Genomic DNA, 18,570 nt, shown 5'->3' on the forward strand with positions numbered 1-18,570 from the left:
ATATCTGTTGTTTACCTTATGAATGATTTTTAAATATCGCTACTATTTTAAACATATAATGATCTCAAAATTTAATAAATTTCAAAGAAAGATGGTGTCGAGTTGAAATTTATTTATTTACTTTTCTTTTTAGGGCTGTATCTGCGGCATATGGAAGTGCTCAGGCTAAGGGTCATATCAGAGCTGCAGCTTCTGGCCTATGCCACAGCCACAGCAACATGGGATCTGAGCTGCATCTGTGACCTGCAGTACAGCTCGTGGGATCCTTAACCTACTCAGCGAGGCCAGGGCTTAAACCCACATCCTCATGGATACTAGTCAGGTTTCTAACCCACTAAGCTACAATGGGAACTCCCTGGGGTTGATATTTAAATATTATTTTATTACTTTGTTCTTCAGGAAAGCCTGGAAATTTTAAATTTTATGATATTGTGATTTAGAAGTATTATCAAGATTGTTTTCTTGAGAAAGAGACCTATCAGTATAAATTTTGCATTTTTTCTTTGTTTAAAGTTTTTTTTTTCTTTTCATTTCTCCCTTCCCACTTCTACCCCCATACCCTTCACCCCTTAGGTATGAAGCTCTTTTTCCATTAGTACTGTCATGTTTGATGTTTGTCTGGATATACATGGAACAAGAAACCCTGCAGCAATCTGGTATTTCCTGTAAACAGAAGGTAGCTTGTCAAAATCATTGTTACATTTATTTGAGACTATTAAAACATTTTCTATCTTATAAGGAAGTTACAATGTTATTTCATCAAAAGTTCTACTCAAAATTAAATTATTTAAAACATTAATAATTAAGTTAAACAATTAGTTTGTAAGGAGATTTTCACTTATGACAGAAAAACATGACTGTATGTTTTATGGGCATTCTATGGATTGGACTTTCTTAGAGATTATTTGAGAGTCTCTGATGTAAAAACATCAATAGACGTGAAGGAATAGAGGAAAAAGAATGTTCTTTATGTTACTTTCCATTGTTTTCACAGGTAATTTTTCTTTCCTGCAGTTTATTTTAGTTGGAAGAATATTTATATTGTCACAAGTCAATTTATGAATTTCATCATAAGGTGACTTTTGTGTTCCCAGTGTTATTTTTTTCTTTCTAGTCATTCCAATCCAAAATGCTTATTTTGTCACATTAGTCATCGTGGCCTCAGTCCAAATCTTAGATTGTTTATTCAACATAATATACTTTGTATTGGCTAAAAGCCAATCAAATATTAAAGACACCTTTATCACACTGAGCTAGAGAGTGAATTGATGTCTCTTGCCTTTATTTTAATACTGAAGATAATTATAAGAAACTGGTATAGAATATTTATAATTTTACTGAGGTCAGATAAAATGAATATTGCAGAAAAATACCTTCATAGTTGATCCATTGATTTAACCTTAACTGGTTCTAGTTAAGTTTATAAAGAGTATGGGATAATTTAAAATAAATAGTTTCAATAAAGAAATTTTACTGAAGTATATAGAATAATTAGGTTTTTAACTTTCAGCCCTGGAACATTAAAACAATGAATGAAAAGCAGTTTTGATCAGATTTGAGAAAATGGTCAGACTTTCTTTAATATTAAATATTCAATATTTTAATAAATAAATAATTATTAAATTAAAAATGAGGTTCGTTGTGTTATTTTTATTTATTTATTTATTTATTTATTTATTTTTGCCTTTTTGCCTTTTCTAGGGCCACTCCCAGCATATGGAGGTTCCCAGGCTAGGGGCCTAATCGGAGCTGTAGCCACCCACCTACGCCAGAGCCACAGCAAGAAAGAATCTGAGCCGCGTCTGCAACCTACTCCACAGCTCACGGCAACACCAGATTCTTAACCCACTGAGCAAGGCCAGGGATCGAACCCAAAACCTCATGGTTCCTAGTCAGATTTGTTAACCACTGAGCCACGATGGGAACTCCCATTGTGTTATTTTTAAATTCCATACTCCAACTGAAAGTAGATACACCTTTTTCTAGAAAAGGGTGTTAAAGTATCCTGAGAACTTAGTAGAAGATTACACGGGAATGGGAGATGGGAAAAGTCTCCTTTTAAAATTTTTCGTAAGTTTTTCTCTTGGGAGAGATGGATTATCATGAGTGTACCCATCTTGGTGGAACTGAGAGACTTCCTATTTTACCAAGGACAGAAATATTTTGCTTTTTTATAGAGGAAAAATAATTTCTCTACAAATGAATTAACAGAAGAACAAAGAAACATAAATAGTTAATTTTATTATGCTTTTTACTATCATACCATACCTGGGTTTGAGAATATCAGGACACTGAGAAGTCAGGGAGAAAAGGGGAGAATGATATAGGGATATAAAGTGAAACATCTTATGGGATAAGAAAAAGCCCAATTCTTGCTTTTATTACATATACAATATTACTACAACTCTGTTCAGTGTATTATTAGCTATAGGGATAGATTTATTGCTGATTTTTAAAATTTTCATCAGTACAGGATATCTTTCTAGCTATTGTAGCTTAGACAGTAAATTTGCTTTTGAGCGTAGAAGTATGTGAACTGTTATCATGCATTCATGTATTTCTTTTTATCTCACAGCTTTCCACTATCCAGTTCACCTGTAATACTGATTTAACCCAGTTTCGAGATTTCTCTCTGGATGACATCCGTAGGGCCTTTTTCCTTGTATCCTTTATTTGAACTTTAATTTTAAGGCATCTTCATGGTAGAAGGCTTATCTGTTCTAAATGAAAAAGAAACTTGTATGAATTCTGACTTGTTTGGGCATTTCCTTAACTCTATTTAGGTTTTCTTCTTAGTGACAGCCTTTTTTGGAACTGGGAATATAGCTTCTGTTAACAGGTAATTTTAAATAAAAACACCATACATGTAACCAGGAAATAATACAAATGAGATTCAGTTCTGTACCTTGCTTTTTATACTGAAGGGTATATTTTGGAAATTAGTGTGCATCAACACATACAATTCTACCTCATTTATTTTAGTGACTTTGTAATATTCCTTGATACAGTATATTTGTGTCTTAGTAAATAGATTTCAGAAAATTAAATATAATTTTTAGAAGAACATTCCTTTAAAGTTACAATGTGAATGCTAAAATCCTTTTTCTTTTTGTTGATTCCCTAGCTTTGATCTTGCCTCTGTCTATTGCTTTCTGACCGTATTTAGTCCTTATATGATGGGAGCCCTGATGATATGGAAGGTTGGTTTTATTTTCTTAAGATACTGATTAATTAAGATTATGAACTCATTGTGACATTAAGATTATGTAACAGGTGACATTAAGATTATAAGGTGACAGATTTAAATAGCACGGAAAGAAAATACCTTCTCAGATACTGCTGAATGGGAGGTGATACCCTCTAGCCTTTACTCCAAAATATAATCTTTTTGCTTTTCTCTTAAGCCCATTTAACTTCAAGAAGTAGAGAATCTCTGTTAGTCCCAGGAAGTCCTATCAAAGATGATTAAAGCTGTGGGAAGTACAGAGTGGATCAAAACTGCATTGCTCCTCAAGATCAAAGGCTCCCTGATCCTGTGTTCCCCATCCATGAGACTGCCAACATGTTACCACCTTCCCTCATAATCCCTATACCTAGAGCCAATTTATTCATTCAGTAAATATGTCATTGAAGGCTTATCAGCACCAGCTGGGTACTGAGGATTCTAAGATAATGACAGATTATCAGCTTTCCAGGGGTTCATACTCTCCAGTGGAATGTAATTCATGTTTATTCCCTTTTCCTCTAGGTTCATTAAGCTTGTCTTATTCCCTCTACCACAGTGCCTGACACATTTCATGTAGTTAGTATATATTTGTTTAAATAGAGGAACTAATATCTGTCTAAAATCTGTTTGCTTGCTATGCAGATCACACAAGTAATAATTCTTAAAAGTATGTCTCTTAATAGGATAAATATCCTTTTTTGTTACTGCACTAATACAAATGTAATTTTAAGAAGTGTTAAAAAGATTTTCTCATATACCATTCTCTGTTGAATTATTTTACATTATTGTTTCCTTAATCTTCATTCAAATTTTTTAAATGAGAGTTGTTCTTTTCTCAGTCTATTAAAGAAGATGGGCCTTTATTTAAAAATGAGAAAAAAAGAGGATATCTCATTGGGGCTCAGTGTAGACGAATCCAACTAGTGTCCCTAGGAATGTGGGTTCGATCCCTGGCATTGCTCAGTGGGTTAAGGATCCAGTGTTGCCATGAGATGTGGTGTAGGTCACAGATGCAGCTCGGATCTGATATTGCTGTGGCTGTGGTGTAGGCTGGCACTGTAGCTCTGATTTGACTGCAAGCCTGGGAACTTCCATATGCTGTGGGTGTGGCCCTAAACAGCAAAAAAAAAAAAAAAAAAAAATAGAAATTAAAAAAAATTAAAAATAAGAAAAAAAGAAAGGAAAATGAAAGTTTAAATTAAATGCTAGATCTTTAATCTCCAGCTTAATTCAGTAAGCTTTTACTGACATAATGTACTTGGTGACTTTCTTTGATGTGGCTAGAATTGAAAGTCTTCCTGGAACTCTTTTACTCAGGTATCCTTCACTTGAATAAGTATCTTATGTGGTCTTAAACATCTTTTCTTTTGATAGCTTTTCCCTCCCCTCTTTGTTTAAACATCAAAAACAAATGTGTGTATATATATATATATACACACACACACACACACACACACACACACACACACACGTGTGTGTGTGTATGTGTGTGTGTGTTTAGGGCCACACCCACTAAGCAAGGCCAGGGATTGAACCTGTATCCTCATGGATACTAGTCAGATTCATTTCTGCTGAGCCACAACGGGAACTCCTGTATGTGTATTTTTGTTTTTTATTTTATTCTACTTTTTTTAAAATTATTTTTTATTTTTAGCTTTTTATGGCCACACCCACAGCATATGGAAATTCCCAGGCTAGTGGTTGAATTGGAGCTGCAGCTGCCGGCCTACACCACAGCCATAGCAACACCATATCCAGTCGCATCTGCAACCTACACCACAGCTCATGGCAATGCTATTCTCCAAGTCCATAATTTTCTTTTCTGTGGAAAGGTTCATTTGTGCCGTATATTAGAGTCCAGATATAAGTGATATCATATGGTATTTGTCTTGTTTGATTTTTAAAGCCCATTTCATCATTGTTCCCTTTGTCATTGGTGTCATGATTTTATTTTAGTATTTGCTTTTTACTAATATTGATAAACTTTGAAAAATTGAAATACTTCTATGAGCAGAAATAGTATTTACTTCAAAAAGTTTTTCAAATGCTACAGCTACTCATGGCATCATTTGTCGTTCTTTTACTCAGATTTTAATCCCCTTTGTTTTTGTGATGTGCGCTTTTGAAGCTGTTCAGTTAACTACCCAGTTATCATCAAAAAGGTAAGATGAATGTTTAAGGAGCATTGAATTTTTCCATTATTAGGAAATGAGAGTAAATTTGAGGGTAGTTTGTATAATTGCTATTAAGACACTGTAATGTAGATTGTTTATTATAAAAATGGGGAAAAAAAACACTTCACCCTTTTAGTCAGAGTTCAGTTGTCATTAGAAGAAATTAGTCAATTAGAGCCTCTAGCAGAAAAAAATGCTTTCTCAACAATAAAATGTTAAGATATTCAAGCTGGTGAAGAGTCCCCCTAGAAAACTATAAGATATAAATGTTAAATTATTACAGTTAATAACATTTATTTTAGGTATAACTGCCTCAAAACCCAAGGGATATCATTCTATTTTCCTTTGGATTATTTCTTAAATATGTATTAGACAAATGTGTTAACATTTTGTCATTTTCATAGCTTGAAATTAACCTCTAGCTATCACTAATTTACATCTGAATTTCTACACATTTGACAAAATGGAATGGGAAGTATTCTTTCTGAGTTTCTAGGAATTTCTGGAGCAGTCAGTCTTAAGCATCCAAGACTCTGAAAGAGAAGCTTCTATTGAGAACTCAACTCATTTGCTTTTTTGAAGCAATAAAATTGCCTCATCAGCACAGGACTGATCAGCCTCTCTGAAAGATACTTGAGATAAATATGCTGCTTCTTAACAGTTTTGTTATTCTTGAATCAAAGTGGAATATTCAGCACTGGAAGAAATAACTAATATTAGCATAAATTTGCATGTTCTTCTTGATGAGTTTAAACTACAAGATGTAGCATATTATTATGTATATGCCATAATAATAAGAAAAAAATTTTCTTACACTGTTTAAAAATAGCAGAAGTCTCATTTCTAGTTTAGTACATTTTTACGGTATATGTACATGAATTTAACCTTAAAAGCCTTTGTATCTTGTCAATACTACATAGAAGATAGTTAATTAGATGCAATAAAAAAAACTTTTTACGGATGTAATTGTTTAGAGGAGATTTTAATTTAAATAAGAGCTGGAGACCTGTGGAATGAGAAGCTGGGGACCTCATCAAAATGTGTGTTTATGTATATATATATTTATGTGTGTATGTGTGTTTGTGGTAATTTTATCCCGAGACAAGTGCAATGAAACACTAAATACAAAGAGAGAAAACTGAGGCAAAAGTGACTAAGATATGGCTTTATAAATGTCTTCTCTTTTGACCTTAAAACCTTTGTAGATCATTGACAATACCCCCCCATTAATATTACACTGATCCCTCAAACATAATCTGTCATACGTTGAACCCAGCAATTCCCTTTATTTCTATTGAACACTAGCTCCTCATCCTGTTTTCTTTATCTAATTCATCTCACAAGCCTAAATCTATCTGTCCCTCATTGCCATATCCACTTGCTAAATATCACTGATATCATCTCTTTCTACCCACATTTTCATTTTTTAAAAAAGTCTTTATGGAGTTGATTGACAATGTTCTGTTGATTTCTGCTGTACAACAAAGTGACCCAGTCATGCATATATGTATTAATTCTTTTTCTCATATTATCTTCAATCATGTTCTATCACAAGTGATTATTCACATTTTCAATATCATTATTAGATTGCTAAGCATTTTCTTTCAACACAATTCTTGAAAGCCTAGGGGTTCAGATGGGAGGTGGGGTTTATACTAATAACTTTCCTATTAGACCCATAATGCCAAGGATGTGTTCAAGATAACAAACCAGTGAAATGATTCTAACTGGTTTTCTTTCCACTCATCCATTAAGTATGTATTGGACAATGGTGAAATAGAAGATCTATATTAGCATTATTTTATTTTGTATGACTTTAAAACTAACTTTTATAAATATCAATGATTTATCTAGTTTCTCAGTCTGGCTTCATTTCAAAGATTTTTGTTATTTTGAGCAGAGGCCACTAACAGAGAATACCTGAAGGTTATGTAATGGTTGATCTGTTAGGAATGCTTTTGGCTATAAGAAATGAAAATATAACTAACAATAGCTGAGAGAAATAGGGATTTATGTGCCTCACAAAACCTGGAGTCTAGAAGTTGGCAGTTGAGAGCTGGTGTCATGTCATCAGCAATGCTGCCTTTCTGTTCTGCTCCCCCATTCTTGGGGCATTGGCTTTTCTCTTCATACGTTTATAAATCACATCTGCCATCCAGATACAAGAAGAAGGACTAATGGGGGAAAAGGAAAAGAGGTGTCAGCTGATTCTCCCTTTTCATCAGGGAAGCATTATCTTTCCAAATGCCCCATCCAATGGAATTTTGGATTATGTCTCAAGGAACAGAACTCTAGAGTTCCCATCATGGCTCAGTGGTTAACGAATCTGACTAGGAACCATGAGGTTGTGGGTTCAGTCCCTGGCCTTGCTCAGTGGGTTAGGGATCCAGCGTTGCTGTGAGCTGTGGTGTAGGTTGCAGACGTGGCTCAGATCCTGCTTTGCTGTGGCTCTGGTGTAGGCCGGTGGCTACAGCTCCGATTTGACCCCTAGCCTGGGAACCTCCATATGCGGCGGGAGCAGCCCTAGAAATGGCAAAAAGACAAAAAAAAAAAAAAAACAAACCAGACCTCTGTCTGGCACACCTTGATTCTAACTAAACTGGAAAGTGGTTAAGGAGAAGGAAGTTGTGGATTGAAATGGGTGTAAGAAAGAGCCAAGCAAAAATGTCTGTCAGACATAGTTGAGGAATATTTTGGTTTTTGTTTTTGCCTTTTTAGGGCTCTACCTGCACCATATGAAAGTTCCCAGGATACAGATGGAATCGGAGCTGTAGCTGCCAGCCTACACCACAGCCACAGCAATGAGGGATCTGAACCTTGTCCTTGACCTGCACCCACAGCTCACAGCAACGCTGGATCCCTGACCCACTAAACGAGGCCAGGGATCAAACCCACATCCTCATGGACACTAGTTGGATTCGTTTCCGCTGCGCCACGACAGGAACTCCCAGTTATTTAAAAATTTAACAAAGAAATTTGGGACATTTATCTATGTTTTATACTAATATGTTTTTTTTCTTTTATGGTTATTATCTCTGACAAGTCTAATTTACCTAAGGTCAGATATTATAAACATTTGTCAAGATTTGCTTCTTCCAGCATTAAATTATTTTTTCAGTTACATATTTCACTCTGAATGGGCCGCACCATTGACACATGGAGGTTCCCAGGCTAGAGGTCCAATCAGAACTGTAGCTGCTGGCCTACACCACAGCCACAGCAATGTGAGATCCGAGCTGCATCTGCGACCTACACCATAGCGCACAGCAAGGCCAGATCCTTAACCCACTGAGCAAGGCCAGGGATCAAGCCCGTGTCCTCATAGATACTAGTTGGGTTTGTTGACCACTGAGCCACAATAGGAACTCCAGGGTGATATTAGCTTTTTATGATGTTTTTTGGTATTGTTGCTACCAAGTCGAAATTTTCCTGGGTCTAATTTTTTTAGTGTTCTGTGGAACCAAAAAGGAGAAGTTCTAAAGTCAGTCTTATATCTCAAAGAGATATCGCAATATGTAGTAATAGCTGTTTCCAATTTTATTTTATGCTGATAACTTCTACCACTAATTTAACACATATGTTTTTCAATTTCTATTACATTCCAGTTACTGTTCCTATTGTTGGTCATACACTAGTCAATAGAGTTTCTTACTATCTATTCAGGGAGACAAATGATAAATAGAATGCTTGCAATAACAATAAAAAGTCAGGTAGTGTTAATTGTTGGGAAGAAAAATATATTGATCAGGGGAGACCTCTATGAGGAGACATTTAAGCAGAGACCTGTATGGACCAGAGGCATCATTACATGACTATCGAAATAGCTAAAATAAAAAGTAGTGATATCACCAAATGCTGGTGAGTGTGCAGAGAAATTGCTCTTATATGTTGCTGATTGAGATGTAAAATAACACAACTACTCTGAAAAGAGTTTTACAGTTTCTTATGAAACTGAACATACAACACAATCTAACAATTGCACTCAGCTATTTTTCTTAAAGAAATCAAAACTTGTGTTTGCACAGAAACTGTACATGAATGTTTATATAGCAGTTTTATTTGTAATAACCACAAACTGGAAACTACTCTGATGTTTTTCTGTACTTGAGTGGTTCAATAAATTGTACCTCCATACAATGGAGTACTACTCAGCAATAAAAAGGAACAAACTATTGATACAAACAGAACCATAGATTAATCTCAAGAGAACAGTGTTGAGTCAAAAAAACTCAATCCCAAAATGATACGGATGATTTAAATGATTCTATTGGCATTCCCTTTGTAGTGCAGTGGGTTAATGATCTGGCTTGTCTCTGTGGCATTGTCAGTTAGATCCCTGGTCTGGCATGGTGATTTAAGGATCTGGCATTGCTACAGCCATGGCGTAGGCAGCAGATGTGGCTCAGAGTCAGTTCTTGGCTCAGGAACTTCTGTATGCCGTGGGTGCAGCCCCCCACAAAAAAAAAAAAAAAGAAAAGAAAAAGAAGAAAAGGATTCCATTTATGCAATACTCTTAAAATAGCAAAATTATAGAAAAGGAGAACAGATTAGTGTTTTCCAGGGGTTGGGAATTAGGCAGGAAGTTGGCAAGAGGAGGACAAATGTAGCTATGAAACAGTGTCATGAGAGATCCTTATGATGATGGAAACATACTGTACCTTGCTAATATCCTGCTTGTGATATTGTCCTACAGTTTTGTAAGATATTACCAGTGGAGGAAACTGGACAGAAAGTATGTGGGATCCCTTAATTCATGTCCCTTTTATACCACTGAAATAAATACTCAAAGTGTTAAGTAGCATTTTTGAAATCTAACCCATCACTGTAGGACAGTAGTCCATGATAATGAAGAAAGCTGGAGAGCTTTTGTCAATATAGTATTTTCAGAAGCAAAAATACTAATAACAGAATATTAGGTTATTTGATTATTCTCGTTTTGATTTTAATGTGCTTTTAAAATATGCCTGTCATATTTCATGCTTTTTTTTAAAATTTTTTTCCAGTCTTTTTCTCATGGTTATCATCACATCAGACATTATGGCTTTGGTAAGACACTATTGGATATTCAATATAAAAAAGATTGAGAAGCTAAGTGCTGAGTTAATTTAATCAAGTGTAATATGAATGCATTTCTGTACATGAAATCTTTAGATATTGAGTTACCAGTGCTGGCATAATTTACACATAAGTCAATTTCTTTTTGTATGACTTAGATGCAATAAGAGTGTTCTTTTTAAGATGTCAAACATCTTCTAGCTTCACTTATTTGAATCTGTCATTATATGCCTTGTCTTGTATGATGCATTGTGTCTGAAATGAAACTTCCATAGGAAGTTAACAGAAAAGGCTAACTTTAATTTTTTTTTTTTTCACTTTTTAGGGCCACACTTGTGGCATAAGGAAGTTCCCAGGCTAGGGGTCGATTCAGAGCTATAGCTGCTGGCTTGCACCACAGCCACAGCAACGTTGGATCCAAGACGCATCTGTGACCTACATCATAGCTCAAAGCAACGCTTTGATCCCTAACCCGGTGAGTGAGGCCAGGGATGGAACCCGCATCCTCATGGATTCTAGTCAGATTCATTGCTGCTGAGCCACGACGGAAACTCCTGAAAAAGCTAACTTTAGACTTAGGTACTGTATCATTTTCCTACTTGAAATGTTGATTTTTAACTTTTTTCTCAGAATGAAAAAGAAAGGAGAAAAGAGGGGAGGAGGAAGGAAAGAGGAAATTGAGCTTCTCAAGTGGGAAGATGTTACTAAGGTGATAGCTTTAATAATGGGTTCTAGTGAGGAACAGGTAGATGGGCCTCTTATAGCAACAAAAAGAAGAACCTACACCTGCAAGTTCAGAGGGTTCCCAAAACTACCCTCAGATTTGGTAGCTCGCTAGATAGACTCACAGAACTCACTGAAGACTGTTATATTCGCAAGTATGGCTTATTACAGGGAAAGGAGACAGATTAAAATCAGCCAAGGGGAGAGACGCAGAGGGTAGAGTCTGGGGTAGGGGGTGGATCCAGATGTGGAGTGATGGCCGTGCTCTCCCCGGGGAAGCGGGACAGCAGTGCTCTCTGAGCATCAATGTCCGACAGTGCACATGGAGTTCGGCCACCCAGGCTCACAAGATCCTTGGTGTCCAGACCTTTATTGGGGCTCAGTCACATATTGTTCCCATGACTGACCTTTAATCTCCAGTCCTTCTAGAGATCGAGCTGATAATACACTGGCTCAAAGCCCTGAACATAAATCACATTATTAGACCATCGAGTAGCTGATGTCCCCCAGGCAAAACACTCCTATCAGACAGGGCTGAGTAATCACCCCTTAGTAGCTGAAGGCAAAGGCCAGGCCTCTCTTTTTTATTTTATTTTTTAAATTTTAGTGGCATATAGTTGGCTTACAGTGTTGTGTTAGCTTCAAGTATATGGCAAAGTGAATTAGTTATATGTATACATATATTCTTTTTCAGCTTCTTTTCCCATATAGGCCACCACAGAGTATCTCTGTGCTATACAGAGTAGGTCCTTGTTATATATAATTTTGTATATAGTAGTGTGTCTGTAAGGCCAGGGCTATCTTTAAGTAAGGTTAATTCTTCACTACACAACATCTTAAGCTAAAAGTGATGAGAAACAGCTATGAGGGTAACTTCCCAAATCAGATTCCTGGTCACTTTATTCAAATGAGAACATTTTCATGTTGTAGCAAACTGAATATCTTTCTGAAATTGACCACACGTAATGTTAGAACAAATCAGGTTTTCTCACAAATTGGCATATAGGCAAAAACATGCTAATAGAAGAGAATTTAAATTCTCTGATTAATTTTAAATGAAGAGTCAGACTGCTCAGATTAACTTGGAGAGTCATGTGTGGTCTAACTTACTTGACTGGCATCATGTCTGGCCTCTCCCTCCTTGTTTTTTCTACCCAGTTCACCTTGGACCTGCTAAGCTCTACCTGGACCCTTGATGTTTATATAGGTTACTCTCTCTGTTGGAAACATACTTCTCCTCTGATCTCCCCACCTCCTCTTTCATCTGACTCTTACTTGTCACTTAGATTTTTAGACTTTTTATTGGGACAGCCCAGATGGGGTACATACCCCTTCCTCTGTGCTCCTGTACTTGCCTGTATTTCTGGCGGTAACACTCATCACACACACACATGCATATGCCTGATAATTTGACTGAACCATTCCCTAGATTACAAATCTCCTGAAAGAGGGTTTATCACCAGGATCTAATAACATTGTGATTAGCACATAGTAGGTGATCGGTGAATATTTGCTGGTGAATAGACAACGTGATTCCTTTCACTGAGGACTTTGGTATTATTTACTATCTTTTATTAATTGGGTTGGGTTTTCTTTCTTGTTATTCACAGATGTTACTTTTGTGTTTATATGATCGAATGGTAATGCTATTTCTAGCTTTTAGGCAATGGCTCATTTTTGTCCAAACAAAAATTTCAATAAAGGGCATATTCTTTTTTTTTTCTTATTGATCCCCTATGGTTCTAAGGGGTCAAAAATCTGAAAGACATACTCCTAAAATAACATTGTTTTAGACTCTCCATAGCCTTTGTTTTTAATGGAGCCATATTTTGTTTTATTTTTCAGCATTTTTTCTTCCTTATCAAAGATTTTGGCAGCTGGCTTGATATCGGAACAAGGTATGGAATATATTCACATGGAATTCTTAAGAGTGCATTGAAAAAAGTAACAAGTTATCTTAGTATAGAAAGTGTCAATTTGATATTTAAGGTAAGCATAACAAGTAGCAATACTTTTCAGCCTGGTGAAATATGTCCCTCCAGTTCTTGGCATTAACACATTATCAAGTGTTTTCCTGGGATGATGTGGGGATAGGTGTTAGGTCTGAGATAAATGCGGGACAGCAGAGAAGAGTAAGAGAAATTGCTTGAATCCAGGGTCTCCAAGGAGATCACTCTTCTCTTAACCTCTCAGTTTCTCTTTAGAATGATTAAGCTGTTCAAGTTGCCATCTGAATTTTCTGTGGCGGTTTACCTTTCATGTAATCATAATATGCCTCCTAGAATCTTCAGTAATGGGAACATTTTCACATGTGATACCTATAAGATTGATCCTTAAAGTATAATCTGGGAGTTCCCATCATGGCTCAGTGGAAATGAATCTGACTAGGGGGCATGAGGTTGCAGGTTTGATCTCTGGCCTCACTCAGTGGGTTAAGGATCCAGCATTGCCATGAGCTATGGTGTAGGTCACAGGCATGGCTTGGACCCTGCGTTGCTGTGGCTGTGGTGTAGACCAGCAGCTATAGCTCCGATTGGACCCCTAGCCTGGGAACCTCCATATGTTCATAAATTCCTTCTCTTTGAGGGAAAGAAAGAAAAGTTGATCCTTTTGCCTTTTTGTTTTCAAATGCATTCAGAGACAAAATACATTTTTATAGAGTAATTTTATTGCATTTAGTCAATATTCATTCAGCACCTTGGGTTGCCAGGAGTTGAATAGCATTGGGTGAGATATTCTGTTAAATGTTCTCTCTTCTGTTCCTGCTTCTTAGGCAGCTCAGGCTGGTACTCCCTTGTTATTTATATAAATGTCTGCCTCTCTCAGTAATCAGATGATTTGAATCTCTGTGATTCCTTGTGTGCTAGGCACATAAATGGTACTGCATAGATCATTGGCTTTGTTTTCATTAGTCTCTGAAGTTTGAAGCTTAGGGAAAGTTTTAATGTGTCCTTACCAGCCCAAAGTGGCCAGGCAGATAGTGGATCACAGCATGGGCTTTAGACCAGAGCTCCTGGGATTAATCTCTTTCTGTCACTTTTTAGCTGTGAGACCATCAGCAAGTGGCTTAATGTCTGATCTCTTCCCTGCCTCTACTTGCAGTCATTTTGAATGAATTAATCCATGTAAAGCAGTTTAGCACAGCGCCTGGCATCAAATAAGCTTCAATAAGTGGAAAATATTATTATTGATATTATTCTGCAGTTCTGTTTTTTTATCCTTCATGGTGTTTCTTATATTTGGCTATAAATTACTCTCCCAATAATTTGATTAGCTTATTTTTATTTTAAACTAGTTACAATTTTGTTTGGAAAACATTCTGACAAAATATAGCATTTTTGTGTGGGAGACTTTTTGTTTTATTTTTAATTATGCCAAAATGTACATAAAATCTACCATCTCAACCCTTTTTACCTGTACAGTTCAGCAACATTAAGTTCATGCTGTTGTGCAACTATGACCAGCATCCATCTCCATAACTACTGATCTTGCAAAAAACTCCCCATTCCCTCCTCCACCAGCCCTGGCAGCCGCCATTCTGCTTTCTGTTTCTGTGTACTTGTCTACTCCAGGATACCTCACATAAATGAAATTATACAATATTTGCTCTTTATGTGACTGACTTAATTCACTAAGCATAGTATAGTCAAGGTCCATCCGTGTTATAGCATGTGTCAGAATTTCCTTATTTTTTTAAGGCTGGATAATATTCCATTGTATATATATATTAGGCCACATTTGGTTTATCCACTCACCCATCATGGACACCTGGGTTACTTCCATCTTTTGGTTGTTGTGAATAATGCTGCTATGAACATGGTGTGAGACTTTTTTGATGGTAGAAATCTGCATTGGTTTTGGCTCTAAAGAGGTGCCAAGGGATAAAGATGATATAATTTTTGCATGAAGATATGCATCATTAATATCTGTACAGCATCATTAATTTATATTACACAAATTAAGGATCTGATATTTTCTGATTAGCTTGAGGTTTATCTGTACATGGCAGATTTTTTTCTTCAAAGTACAAATTTCACTGTTACTACCAGTAATAACAGGCACAAAACACAAAGCATTTTTAAATGTGCATAATCTCAATTCAATCGGGCAAATATTTATTGATCATCAACCATAGATCAAGTAACATACACTCTCGTGCTCTCAGGGAGCATACGGTTGGAGGAGGAAACAGGCTTATAAGCAGGCAGTATGGTGCAGTGTGAGAATTTCTAGAATAGTTTCTTAGGTGCTGTGTGGACTTTAGTCAGGGCATCTAGCTCAGCCTTGCAGGGTAAGTACGGGAAGGCTTGTCAGAGTCTAAACATTGTAAGAGTGGGGTTTAAAAGAGCTCACTGGGGAGTCCCTTTGTGGTACAATGGGTTAAGGATCCAGCATTGTAAGAGACAGGATTAAGATGGTGTAATAGAAGGACTGGAGCTCAACTTCTCTCCTAAAAAAAACAAAATTTACAACCAAATACTGAGCAATCTTCAACCAAATGGACCAGAAACTTTCAAAAAGATATTCTACTCCAGAAGACAAAGAGGAGGCCACATCAAGAGGTAGGAGGGGAGATTACATGATATAAGCAACCCCATACCTCCCAGATGGGAAGCCCCACAGACTGGAAACTAACTGGTTCACAGAGACTCACCTACAGGAGTGAGAGTTCTAAGCCTCATGTCAAACTCTCATATGTGGGGATCTGGCACTGGGAGAAAGAGCCCCTGGAGCATCTGGCATTGAAGGCCAGTGGAGCTTGTGCGCAGGAGCTCCATGGGACTGGGGGAAACAGAGACCCTATTCTTAAAAGGCACACACAGACTTTCACGTGCACTGGGTCCCAGGGCAAAGCTAAGTCTCCATAGGAATCTGGGTCAAACCTGACTGCAGTTCTTAGAGGACCTCCTGGGAAAACAGGGGTGAATGTGGCTTGTTGTGGGGAAAGGACACTGGAAGCAAAGTTCTCTGTAATATGCAGCAGTGTGCCTTTCTCTGGAGGTGGCCATTCTGGGAAAATCTGGCCCCACCCATCAGCACTGAGAAGTCCAAGGCCAAACAACAATCCAGGTGGGATCACAGCACCACCCATCAGTAAACAGGCTGCCTAAAGACCGGCCAGGCACACAGCCTCCTCTAATCCCACCCAGAGACTAGGCCTCACCTATAGAGGGATAGGAATTAGCTCCACCTACCAGTGGGCAGGCATCAGTCGCTCCCATCATGAAGCCTACAGCAAGCCCCTATACCAACTTCAGCCACAAGAGGGGCTACAACTCTATTATCTGTAAAAAGGTCACCACACCAAAAACCTATAAAAATGAAAAGACAGAGAACTATAACTCAGATGAGGGAGAAAGAATACCACCCCAGAAGATCAGCTAAGTGATCAGGAGATTCTCAGCCTCCAGGAAAAAGACTTTAGACTGTTGATGCTGAAGATGATGCAAGATACTGGAAATAAACTGGAGGCAGAGATGGATAACTTACAGGAAACACTGAGCAAAGAGATGCAGATATAAAACTTAAACAAGAAGAGATGCAAAATACAATAACGGAAATAAAAAATGCACTAGAAGCAGCAAACAGCAGAATAGAGGAGGCAGAAGAACAAATAAGCGAGGTGGGGGACAGATTAGTGGAAATCACGGATGTGGAACAGAAAAGAGAAAAAAGATTGAAAACAAATGAAGAGAGTCTCAGAGAACTCTGGGGCAATGTTAAACACACTAACATCCGTATTATAGGGGTGCCAGAAGGAGAAGAGAGAGAGAAGGGGATAGAAAAAATATTCGAAGAGATAATAGCCGGAAAATTCCCTAACATGGGAAAGGAACCACTCACTCAAATCCAGGAGGCACAATGAGTACCATATAAAATAAACACCAGGAGGAACACCTTGAGACACATGTTAATCAAACTGACAGAAATTAAAGACAAAGAAAATCTTGAAAGCAGCTAGGGAAAAGAAACAAGTAACATACAAGGGAACCCCAACAAGGTTATCGGCAGATTTTTCAGCAGAAACTCTTCAGGCCAGAAGGGAGTGGCATGATATACTTAACATGGTGAAAGGAAAAAACCTCCAACCAAGATTACTTTAACCAGCAAGGCTCTCATTCAGATTTGAAGGAGAAATCAAAAGCTTCACAAGTAGGCAAAAGCTAAGAGAATTCAGGAGTTCCTGTCATGGTGCAGTGGAAAAGAATCTGACTAGGAATCATGAGGTTGCGGGCTCTATCCCTGACCTCGTTCAGTGGGTTGAGGATCCGGCATTGCCATGAGCTGTGATATATAGGCCACAGACATGGCTCAGTTCCTGTGTTGCTATGGCTGTGGTGTAGGCTGGCAGCTGTAGCTCTGATTCAACCTTTGGCTCAGAAATTTCCATATGCCACAGGTGCGGCCTTAAAAAAAAAAAGAGCTAAGAGAATTCAGCAACACTAAACCAGCTTTACAACAAATACTAAAGGAACTTCTTTAGGCAGAAAAGAAAGGGCTGCAACCAGAGACAAAAATACCACAAATGAAAAGGCTCAGCAGTAAAGGTATATATACAGTAAAGATACCAAATCATTCATGCACAATTATGCCACCAAAATCAGAAATTGTGAGAAGAGGAGGGTACAAATGCAGGACACTGGAGATGCACTTGCAATTAAGAAACCAACAGCTTAAAACAATATCTTATATAGAGAGACTCTTATATCAAAACTTCAGAATAACTGCAAACCAAAAATCTACAACTGATACACAAACAATTAAGAAAAATCAACTCAAACACAACACTAAAGATAGTCATCAAACCACAAGAGGAGAAAACAGGAGAAGTAGGGATGAAAAAAGAGCAACAAAAACAAACCCAAAGCAATTAAAATGGCAATAAGAACATATATATCAGTAATTACCTTAAATGTGAATGGACTCAATGCCCCAACCAAACGACACAGACTGGCTGAATGGATACAAAAACAAGATCCATATTATGCTGTCTTCAAGAGACCCACTTCACTTTTAGGGACACATACAAATTGAAAGTGAGAGGATGGAAGAAACTATTTCATGCAAACGGGGATCAAAAGAAAGCTGGAGTAGCAATACTCGTAACAGACAAAATAGACTTTAAAATGAAGAATATTTTAAGGGACAAAGAAGGACATTACATAATGATCAAAGGATCAAGCCAAGAAGAACATATAACAATTTTAAATGTCTACGCACCCAACCTAGGTTCACCACAAAATATAAGGCAACTGCTAACAACCTTAAAAGGACAAATCGACAATAACACAATGACAGTGGGGGACTTTAACACCCCACTTACAGCAATGGACAAATCATCCAGATAAAATCAATAAGGAAACACAGGCCCTGAATGAAGCATTACACCAG

At 37.3% G+C, this 18,570-nt stretch overlaps 1 protein-coding gene across 4 annotated transcripts in view; it reads left to right on the forward strand.

The window, feature by feature from the left end:
* Window positions 1-18,570, forward strand: part of PIGN (phosphatidylinositol glycan anchor biosynthesis class N) — a 95,059-nt gene that overhangs the window by 67,387 nt on the left and 9,102 nt on the right. For 3 of the 4 annotated variants that reach the window (XM_047767020.1, XM_047767021.1, XM_047767023.1), the window contains 7 exons: window positions 574-676; window positions 2,576-2,662; window positions 2,784-2,839; window positions 3,125-3,200; window positions 5,315-5,388; window positions 10,404-10,446; window positions 13,024-13,076. In XM_047767020.1, coding sequence (XP_047622976.1) covers window positions 574-676; window positions 2,576-2,662; window positions 2,784-2,839; window positions 3,125-3,200; window positions 5,315-5,388; window positions 10,404-10,446; window positions 13,024-13,076 — 492 coding nt within the window. The remainder of the gene's footprint in view (window positions 1-573; window positions 677-2,575; window positions 2,663-2,783; window positions 2,840-3,124; window positions 3,201-5,314; window positions 5,389-10,403; window positions 10,447-13,023; window positions 13,077-18,570) is intronic. The other variant, XM_047767022.1, reaches the window with a different exon arrangement.

Source organism: Phacochoerus africanus, chromosome 2, assembly GCF_016906955.1.
Source record: "Phacochoerus africanus isolate WHEZ1 chromosome 2, ROS_Pafr_v1, whole genome shotgun sequence".
In the NCBI taxonomy this organism is placed as follows: domain Eukaryota; kingdom Metazoa; phylum Chordata; class Mammalia; order Artiodactyla; family Suidae; genus Phacochoerus; species Phacochoerus africanus.